General features: G+C 33.0%; 3 protein-coding genes across 3 annotated transcripts; 2 read left to right on the top strand and 1 right to left on the bottom strand.

Moving 5' to 3' along the window:
- Positions 1 to 1,845: 1,845 nt before the first annotated feature.
- On the bottom strand, positions 1,846 to 3,474 carry NAEGRDRAFT_35326 (calpain family cysteine protease domain-containing protein; the record flags this gene model as incomplete). Its single annotated transcript, XM_002681671.1, has 1 exon — positions 1,846 to 3,474. One exon carries the CDS (start codon positions 3,472 to 3,474, stop codon positions 1,993 to 1,995), a length of 1,482 nt encoding a protein of 493 aa, XP_002681717.1. The 3' UTR covers positions 1,846 to 1,992.
- A 1,157-nt stretch (positions 3,475 to 4,631) lies between these two features.
- NAEGRDRAFT_63155 (uncharacterized protein) lies at positions 4,632 to 7,091 on the top strand (the record flags this gene model as incomplete). The annotated part of the gene is made up of 1 exon (XM_002681838.1): positions 4,632 to 7,091. One exon carries the CDS (start codon positions 4,632 to 4,634, stop codon positions 7,089 to 7,091), a length of 2,460 nt encoding a protein of 819 aa, XP_002681884.1.
- A 155-nt stretch (positions 7,092 to 7,246) lies between these two features.
- On the top strand, positions 7,247 to 10,792 carry NAEGRDRAFT_63154 (uncharacterized protein; the record flags this gene model as incomplete). Its single annotated transcript, XM_002681837.1, has 1 exon — positions 7,247 to 10,792. One exon carries the CDS (start codon positions 7,247 to 7,249, stop codon positions 10,790 to 10,792), a length of 3,546 nt encoding a protein of 1,181 aa, XP_002681883.1.
- Between the last annotated feature and the right edge of the window lie 328 nt (positions 10,793 to 11,120).

Raw genomic sequence — 11,120 nt, 5'->3', positions numbered from 1 at the left:
TCAATAATTAGATAAGAAACTATACACAATCTATAGCCCACTGGATAGCTGAGATTGTAACCTATTTAATGATGTATATCATTGATTATGTATTTCAATAATAATGAAGATCCAATGAGTACGAAACGATAACCAAACCCAACCTTAATACAATACTGACTCCAACTGACAAGAATAAGTGCTTCCGCTCCTACAAAGAATATTCAATATTACCCACTTTATATTTAATAAATTATACAATATCTTGATAATTATATGAACAATATATGATTTTTATTGTCGGAATCATCACTAAATCATACTACCCATCCAGAAATATCAAAGGGTACATTTCAATATCACTCTATTGTATGAAAGTGTATAAAACTCACCCAAACCCCACCAACCCAACACCATCTAATTTACATCATTAATAGATTATAAGAAATATAATCAATGATATGAATCTTCACTAAGTAATCTCTTAAATAACCCAAATAAATCAACTCTGAATCCTAACCAACCCCAACCTATGAGGAATGGACTTGTTTCTGATTGTAAATTACAAAATAAAGTGAAAATATTCCGATATGCTTAATAAGCGACCTCAATTCCGAGTTGTTAAAAATTTTCCATGCTCAAAAAATTATTCGAAATGTCTGGTAATAACAAGAACTCCACAAAGGAAACAACACGCAGTATCATCTCCATCTCATCCTAAACAAAGAGTGGACCCACCACTCCCTCCCAAAAACCGTTGCGCTCATTAATCTTTGGTAAAGGATTAATTTCTGAGTGAGGTTTTCATCAATGTTTCGGAAACATTGTAAAATTTTCTTTATTTCACTAACATTTCTTCTCATATTCACATTTATCGCTGGTCTGACGTTTTTTTCTTATCCTTAGGTCAACTATTGATAAGTTTTTTTTTACAGACAAATTTTAATTATCTCGGGACCTGCTCAATAAAGATTTACATCCTTCAAAGCAGGTTCCAGGCTGTTTCACCATTAAAGGTGGTTCAGCCCCTGAGCTTTAATACCCAATTGTCTAAATATTAGTTGAACTTTATTTTGTGTGTTTACTATCGAAACATAATCTCTTAAATAACCCAAATAAATCAACTCTGAATCCTAACAAAACCTTAACATTGAATATGACGGTCGATGCACAAAGCAAAATTGGTCCATTTGGGCCAATCACAAACGACTCCCTAAGGCTGTGGCCCTAGATATCTACAAATCTCTCGCAGTATATGTTAGTAACTGCTACAAAAATTCATCATGGTACAATCGTCCCACTGACTCCTTCATCAAAAACAAAAAATACACTTCTGCCTACCAAAGGCAACAGCTGTCCCAACCACTTAGCCCGAACCAAACTCGTCCAAACACTGAACAGAACTAGATGGTTGAACAGCTAGTCTCTAAGGTCGTTATGATTTTAGAGACTAATAAAATTACAATTTATTATTTTTCAAGGTAGTTCAACTCCAGCTATTTTGATATGAGTTGATGAAATACCTTCTATCTCAATTAATTTGTCAGATATTGAAGTAATAAATTGTATAGAGACTTTTGGTGGAGAATATATCACTGGGAATCTATCTTCTTCTAATGAATGTTTCTCATCCCTTATTTGTTGAATATAATAGTAAAGTATCACAAATATTAAAAGTAAAATATCCAATAGTGAAAATTACTGGAAAAGATAATTATCTGGTAGAGAATGGATGAATGACATGCTATTCGTGATGTTTCAGTGAGAAGACAATATCCACATCATGAGAAAAACAATAAAAACATGAAAATATCAGATCCATGATTTTCACAATTATACAAGACTCGAAATTATACATTCAATATCATAATAAACATTATGAATTGTTGTTTTATTGTTTGATTGTAATAGGGCTATTAATCAACTCTACATCAAATCGGAACTTAGTAAATTGACAACATGATTATTGGTACAAATTTGGAAGATGATGACACAGTGTTACTCTCCAGTTGTCTATCTAAGTTGGTCTTCACTAATAGCAATATGAGCCTGTCTATTTTCCCAAAATACCACAACTTCAATATCAGAAAATTTTCCATCTCTATTCTCTGAATGAACTGTGAATGGGTGCTTTCCTGGTGGTATAGATCTTGTAGTTCCGTTAAAAACATATAAACCTGTACTAACAATGTTCAAACTCTGACAAACCAGCTGTAAACAAGTATTGTACTTCACCATGTCGCTGTGTATCATCCTCAGTGCGAAAATAACTCTTGATTCTCTATCAATAGAAAGTGTAAACCTTTGTGTTAAGTATTTCCCAGATACCTTATCATCTCTTACCACGTCTTTAGCATCATACTTGAAGATTTGTTTGATTTGAGGATAAGTTGATGATTTATGAATTCTTTGCAGAAGTTCATGATTAAATTGAAGCCCAAAAACATTGCTCTCATTGGATAAATAGTCAATATTCACCAAATGACCAATGGTCATTGTATTGAACCTAAGAACAAGATCTTGAAAGGAAATCCAAAACATGCCATCATTTTTCACTTCCTCACTCTTCATTTTACCAGATTGAGAACGACAAAATAGTTGACCGTGACAACATAATTGCTGTACCAAGCAGGACATTTCAGTGACACGTTCGTTCAAGTCTTTTTTCACTTGTGGAGTCATTTGCTTGGAAGAATCTGACCACTCACCTTTCCATTCAGTTGAACCCCAAGGATTTCTCAATCTCACCAATTGGTTTCCCTTGTATTCTATTGCATCCACAAGTGCATAATAATGAGATCCCACTATTCCCGTTATTGATATATATTCATCTCCACGTTCATTATGAGATGACCCAAATCCAATAACATTTCCATCATTAAATGATTTGATAATACATTGCCAAGTTTCCGGCAATGAAAGGCCTCCATTTCTGGATTTTGAATTCGGTTGCACAATATGTTCATATTGAGGAAGGCATCCAGTAAACAAATACATCCCCAGAGGACCCTCACCTCCTTCAATGTTTGCATAACTTCCTAATAACTTTGCTATCGCCTTTTCAACAATAATAGGCCACAACTCATTCTCATTCTTTGAGTGAACGACCATTAGCTTGCCATTTTTATCTACAGGAACATAGTCATCCACTACAATGCAACGCCATTCATTTCTCCAAAATAATCTAACAACATACTGACCCATAGGGATATTTGCATTTACAAACAAATGGGCAATATAATGTGGAAATCTAGCAACTGTAGCCAATGAGCTCAATAACCAACAATCTCCAAAAGAGCCTTGACATATATCTGACACATCAATACCATCGACAACCAACTGAGGCTTAGCAAATATTTCTGATAATCTTTTAAATTTACCAAAATTGATCTTTTTCTTCTTACTGGAACCAAGAGATTTTTCATTTGGTGGAAATTCTGGATCAGTAAAAGGTTCCTTTAGTTGAGGAAGGGGTACAGGTTTTTGTTGAACCATTGATGTAATGACAGGTTGAGAAATTGGGTGTTTTGGTTGGGGAGGTTTTATGATTGGCTTTGATTCATCAATTGGCTTTGCAGGTTGTGGCTTTACAACTGGTTGCTTTGGTTCAATTATTGGCTTGACAGTTGGTTGAGGCACTGGAACCTTTGGTTCTGATTTTTCAATTGTATTTGGTTGAGGAGGTTTGATATGTGGCTGTGGAGGCTCAACATTTGAAGTTGGTTGTGGAGGTTGAGGCGGAACTATTTGTTGATTAGGGATAATCGGAACAGTTGATTGGTTAGGTACAATAAATTGTTGAGGATAATGTTGAGGAAATTGTTGAGGGTATTGTCCATTGTACTGAAAATTAGGATCCTGATACGAGTTCGGAATCCAATTGCTTGTAGTTGGTACTTGTGCATAGTTAAAATACGGATATTGTGGATACACATAATTCGATACTTGTTGATAGTTTACCGTAGGATCCATTGTTGGTTGTGTTGGATAAGGACCACTATTATAAATTATATTATTCGATGATGGAGCTTGTCCTCCGTACGGAATGAATGCATTGTTGTTGAACATTTTTTTAAGGTTCTCCAAGAAGGTCTCTACTGTTCTAGTTCTTGCCTGGGTTATAAAAAAGTTCATGGGCGCGACATGTTCTGATAGCATCTATTATATAATAATTCTGCGAAGAGGAACTGACAAACTAACAGTTTCATATGAGAAAAACAATAAAAACATGAATATTTAAATTAATAACAATCGCCTTAATTACAAAAAAAATTAACCTGAATCATCGTATGACCATTCTTACACTTCCAGCAAAATTTCCAATCTCTTGTCTTCTCACTTGCTCATTCATCTTGTTTTTAACTTGTGGTTTGAGTGTGTGGAAATTAAAAATTGATTCCGATCCATTCGCTCTCCTCACCTATTCATCATCACCTGCAAAATTAAAAAAAGGTTTGATGAATAGCTTATTCCCCAAATATAAATATATGAGAGCTGCAACTATCATATTAGCAGTGAATGAAGATAATTCGAAGGACATTATTTCAAAAGAGTCAATTTTATATTTTCACGAAATAATTACACGAATTTCTGAAATGAATTCAACAAACAGAGAAGGGAAAATTATAAGGTTTGAGGATATTTGCATGAGGATGTCATCTAGTGGATGCGTGGCTCTTGATGTTATGGCCTTTTGGAACTATAATATTGCCAATTTAATGAAAGATTCGAACATTCATAGAACCTTGTCAATTCCAAAAAAATTGGCAAATGGTGAGTTGTTAAATGCTGAATCAATTTTGGGATCTGTACAGTGGAACCCAATCAAAACAACTATTATAAGTGCAAAATCATTTAAATATTATGCGCTTTTAGTATCAGACCTTGAAGATGACATTATCAGTTGGGAGAAAGAGTTTACAAAAAACATGAAACAGGAAATTCAAGAAATGAAGTCTATGAATATAGAATCGGATTCTACTCCTAGAAATGTTTCATTATTTTTCAATTGTCAATATTCATTAAGTGAAGATATTACAGAAACCTTTGTGAGTGTGGGCCCAATGTTTTTGATTAGTTTTTCAATAACTCTAGGTATGGTTGTTGCTACACTTGTTTTCATGAGAGGAGAAAGGAGCGATTCAATAATTATGAGAATTCTTGTTGGATTTATTAGTATTATCCTAATTTCATTGGATATTTTCTCCTCTTTTGGTATTGCCAATATTTTGTGTAATTGTAATTTGAATCCACTCAGTGCGCAAGCTCTTCCTTTATTTTTAGTGGGAATTGGCTCTGATGGATTGTTTATTTTACAGGCCTATTTCAATAGATATAGAGAATATTTGAAAGAGTTGAAACCAATAGAAGAAAATGTAACTAATTTTGGAAAGTTTGTTAAAAATTCCTCAAAGTATTATAGAGAAGTTTTGTCTGCATTGATTTTTACACTTACCGTTATGTGTTGCATTTTACTTTTTGTGGTATTTGTGATGAAGCATCCTATTTCCATGGCTATTAGGTATGTTGTACGTTTTCATAAGGTACATTATGTTAGTGTTGCATGGCAAACATTATTTTCTGTTGTTTTCCTTTTTTTCACAGCCATATTTGGAATTACGCCTTTACTAGTGTTAGAATATAAGTTTAATACAAGGAATATTCAATTAATATATGCAACAATTCCAGAAACAGACCAAAATATCAATACAAATCAAAGGACCAACGAAGAGGAAGAATTGTCAAATCTGGAGAACGTTCCTCCTCAAAATGAAGAAATTTTGCAACATCTATCTTCACAATTAGAAACAGAACAAGCAATTACAGAACAAAAGGGAGAGATACCACGTAGTAAAGTGGAAAAGATAATGTACTCAATATTTAAAATAGTATTTGAAAAGCCCAAATATTTCTCAAGTCACATTCTCATAATTTTAATTTCCCTTGGTTTATTAATTTGTTCTGTAGTTGTAATTGCAACAATTGATGAAGAACCATTTGCAATGACAGATCTATATGCAAAATCATCTCAGTTGACTTCATTTCTAGACAATTATCATGCACATCATGGAGATTTGGAGTACCCTGGTTATCTAGTTATGTACGTTAGGGAGAATTCAACTGATCAGATAGATTTCTCATCTACATCAATGGCTAATTTACTTGAAAAGATCATTGAATCCCCTCCTCCTTTTATGAAAACTCAAATCAATTGGTTTTCTTACTTCAAGACTTGGACGTTTTTCATTAGCACACATAGAGATGAATACAAAGCTAACAAATTTAAAATCCCACCTCAATTATTTAATGAATGGATGGATGAATTTACACAACACCACACGTTTAGTAATCTTGCAAGTTTTGTCATTTCCAAACCATTGTTGAAGGATGTGAAAGCTGCCAGAATTGTTTTTTCAAATAAGAATGTTTTAAATTCACAAGTTACAAATGAAATCGTACAGGAAAATGCAGCTTTTATGAAACAAATAGCAAGTGATTATCCAGCCATTGGTTTAACGAGCTCAAACTCATTTATTGTCAATGACATGGATTTGATATTTGAATCATTTGGAAGTGATCCATTGAATGTTGGAATTATATCTGCACTTGCAATTCTATCTGTAGCAATTATATCCACACTTGTCACATCTTTATTCGAAATTCCAATGATCAAAAAAGGGAAATTATCACTTTTCATTAGCATTATAATTTGCTCAATACTTACATGCTTTCTAACTTTGATCAATGTACTTGAATTAATTGCTGGATTAAGATTATTGGGAATTCCAATTAATGGTCTATCGATTATGAATTTCACACTCCAAATTGGTTTGTTTTCAGAATATCTGTTTCAAATCACAAGGGCATTCTTACTAACAAAGAGAACAAAAAAGACATACACACTATTGGCCTTTCCTCTGTTAATCTGTTCTCTATCAACTATTGTTAGTATATTTCCATTGGCATTCCATGAGATAAGGATGGTGAAAAAGTACTTTTTTGATATCGTCATACTGGGACAAGGTATTCTGCTTTTTAATGTATTGTCACTCTTTCCAGCAATTTTGTTATTGATTGAGAGATTTATGGGAACTTGTACTTCAAATAGTTAAGAATGACACCATTTCTTCTGTCAATAACAAACCCTATATGTGAAGTTAAATATTTCTTACTTTCTTCATCAGATAAAATTTACTGATATTTTAATGAGTTGCAACAATGGAGTAAGTTCCTTTTTCAATCTTTGACAGGCAATGTTTTAAAAAAAATGTCAGACATTGAACCTGCCAAGAACGAATCCCAAGATGGCATCATCAATATTGACATTTCACCAACACAATCCTCCACTTCATCTTCCACGAAACCAAGTATCATTCCTCTCCTCAACATTTTAAAAAAGAAAAATGAAACTCCAGAACCTAATAATAACGGTGGGAGTTCTTCTACCGGAAATAACGAGTATCATCACATCAATAATAATAATAATAATAATTATTTAAATATTACCAGATCGAATAGTACACTAAGTTCTTCTGGTCTGGTAGATAATTATGAAAATTACTATCAACAAAATGTTATTCAACGATCGGATAAGCATGTATTTGTTGTGGGAAGGAAAGGAAGTGGTAAATCATCATTGAGTAGAGTCTTGTTAATGTTGGATCAATCGGAGGTGTATAATCAACCTCCTTCACCAAAATTACTTGATAGCAGCTCAACTAGTAGCTCCAATATTACACCAAGAAAATCTAGTTGGAAATTTTCATCCTCTACCACTGATGAGTGTGCATTGACTTCGAGTGGAACGGAAACCTATCGATCATTATCTTCATCACCAAGACAACAATCGGAAACTACCAATTCGCAATCAGTCTCTACTTCATCATTGAATGTTGCACAAAGCTCTTCGAAATTATCACAATTCATCAACAATTTCAGATCCTATTCACCAACAACTGGAAAGAAATCACCCTCCTTTGAGAATATTCAAGAATTGGAGAGTGTGGATTCAAAATCAATTATGGCTTTTAGGATTTTACAATATTTTGCGTGGCAATTAGAATTGGAAACTTTACTGATATTGTATCATCCAGATACTATTAACAAGTTTCTTTTTCCTCCACCTTTAAAAAAGATATTGGGATGGGAAGAATTTGTTCAAGATTCAGATAATGAATATCTTGATATTGTGGAAAGAATTGCTAATAGTGAGCCAGAAGATGTTAGATTTGAAGGATTCTACGAATTGGCCAAACAACATCAAATATTTAAACTAACAGTTTGGGATCAGAGACATGAAGCCAATGTCAATTTTGAAGAGATTCCAACACTAGTACAATTGAAACAGTTACTTTCCCATTTAAATATTTCTTCCAATAAGAAATTCTCAGCAAAAAAATCCTATTCATTCAGAAATTCCTCTATGAAACTATTCACAGTTCAAGACTTTCTCAAAGTTGATGGTTTGGAACTTCCTTTCTTGTCTAACTTTTTACAAATACTTTCCTATAGAAATACTATCAAAGAAATGAATATTAATAGAAATTCAGATTATAGACTCTTACTGGCATCTGATAAAATTATAGGAGATGTGATTTCAACCTCTAAAACTGAACATACCTTTATTAAATACAAGGGTAATACTATTAATATTGTGGAATGTGAAAATTTGGATGAAATGATTAATGCAATGAATTTATTTGAATTGAATGGTAACAAGAAGATAGATATGATATTCTTTGTATTTTCACTGTATGAATTTTTTGTAGATCAGTCAAAATATAGATTAGCAATGAATACAATGTCAGATTGGAGAAGATTAAATCAAGATGAACGATTCAAATCATGTCCTATTATTTTAATTGGTAGTAAGGCTGATATGGCACTAAGCTCCTCTCCTGCCATCACAAGAATGCCATCTTTTGGATCTGGAGTAGAGTCATGTCAGGCAGACGATGATTTAAAATCATTCCAGAAGGACATTTCCAAAATATTTCTCACCAATGAAAATTTAGAACCAGTTGGTGCTTCACTAACTCTTCAGATTACCTCAGAGAGTTCCATGATTACCAAAACATCTTCTCATCCTTCCATAATTACTGGAACATCTACACTATTAAGTGCTTCAAATATTTCAAGGAGAAGAAGTGCCTCCTCACCAAAAGAAATGATCTTTGTGCCACCCAAATCTAGGAAGAAGCTCCTCGAAACTGTAACTAATAGATTTCTAGAAGATGAATCTGTATCTCATGGAAGAAAAACTCAACTATTGGAAGACTCTTGCGTTATTTCGTTTAAACATGATGATGATATTTGGGACAAGTTGACAAAAATATTTGGTAAATTCATTACGCCAGTCACAAATATTCGATTTGGATTTTATGGAGTTGGACCAAGTTCAAAAAGTACAATATTCAATCACATGGTGAAAATTATTCAGAGAAGAGAAAGCAACCCAACTGGAGATAAGGTCCTCTCTCCATCTTTAATGTTCAACTATTATGTGAAATCGATAGCATCAGCATGGAAAAAGATTTTAGAGCTGAGAAATGTTCAACTTAAGGCAAAAAATATAGAACCACACAGATCATCAATAATAACCAAGAAAAAGTCGGCAACTCTCACTTTACGAGGAATTGACAGTCCTAGAAATTCAACAAACTCTACATCATTTAAAATTAACAACCAAAATGATGAAAATCGAAATATAGAGGAAGATTTAATGGATCGTGTTTCAGATCTTGATTCAGAATCCAAGAATTTATATACATGGTGTATTCAAGTATTGAAAGCTGATATTCAATCCACGATAAGATTATTGAATGAGGAAATTATCATTACTCTACAAAATCATTGGACTAATAAGGAAATGAAAGAAATTTGGAATGAAAATTATCTCAAATCGGAGAACAGCAGCAAGTTACAGAACTTGTACTATTTGATGGAATATTTGGATCAAGTTCACAAAAACAATTTTGCCTCTATTTATTTGCAATCACCAAGAAAGAACACAATAGTTCCTAAAATAAGTTTTCCTGTATTCTTAAAAACCTACACGACTGTCAACTTGTTAACAGATGTATTTTATTTGGCAGGTCAAAAATGTACAATAACTGTTTCGAGAGGATCCAAAGAAAGATTCATTCAACAATGGAGAATGAGGAACAAATCAAAATATGATGTAGTGTTCTATACTGTAAATATTTCTAATTACGACATGCCACCAGAGTTAACAATATCCTCAAGTGAAAATGGAGAAGATCAAGATGATGTGAAGAGTCTTGCCCAATCCATAATTTACTTCCACGAGCTAATGTCTAATATTTTACTTAACAATCCTAAATGTGTTCCATACTTGATATTTACACATAAGGATATTTTCTTGGAAAAAGTGAAAAGTGGGTCATTCCTAATCAAGCAAGAAAATCTTTCAAAACGATCCAGCATTGATTTGGGAATAACAAGAAGAAGTACCAATCAAGAAGACTTCTCAGAGCTTACCCAAACAAAATTGAACAAGAATGAGATGAGTATTCTTAATCCAAGACTTGGTTTGAAAGAAGGTTCTTCTGAGCATAATTATGCATTAACCATTATTTCTAAATACTTGGATTTTTCGTTTGCCACTCCAAATATTAGATCACTTATTATTTCTAATACTTTCCTACTTGATGCTACCAATGAAGAAGAAAGCAGCTCTTTCATTGAACAAATGTTGGATAAACGAGTTGTAAGTGATTTTGAAATTGATTATGAACTAGGTCTGGGCAATGGTTTAATGATGGGAACTAGAATTGCTTCGGTATTGAAATAAATTTTCAAGTATATTTATATTACAATTATTAATCAGTCTCATCAGCATAGGAAATATAACTAACATCTCTAGCACAAATTAATATATCACATAAAGGTTTGTCTTCTCTAGATGCAATTTCAAATAATTTACGTCCCATTTCCAAATTCATTCCCTTCTCTATTCCTTCATAAAACACAAAATAGCTTGTATTGGCAGCACAATGTACTCTACCACCAACAACGATTGATGGTGAAAATAACTTGGACAACTTCACTACTCCATTAACTCCACCTTCTGTATAGATAAATCTAGGATCTGGTGATTCTTCAAACGAAATAATCATTCC

This window comes from Naegleria gruberi (genome assembly GCF_000004985.1).
Source record: "Naegleria gruberi genomic scaffold NAEGRscaffold_5, whole genome shotgun sequence".
Classification (NCBI taxonomy): Eukaryota; Heterolobosea; class Eutetramitea; order Acrasida; family Naegleriidae; genus Naegleria; species Naegleria gruberi.
This window is presented reverse-complemented; position numbering and strand designations above follow the sequence as displayed.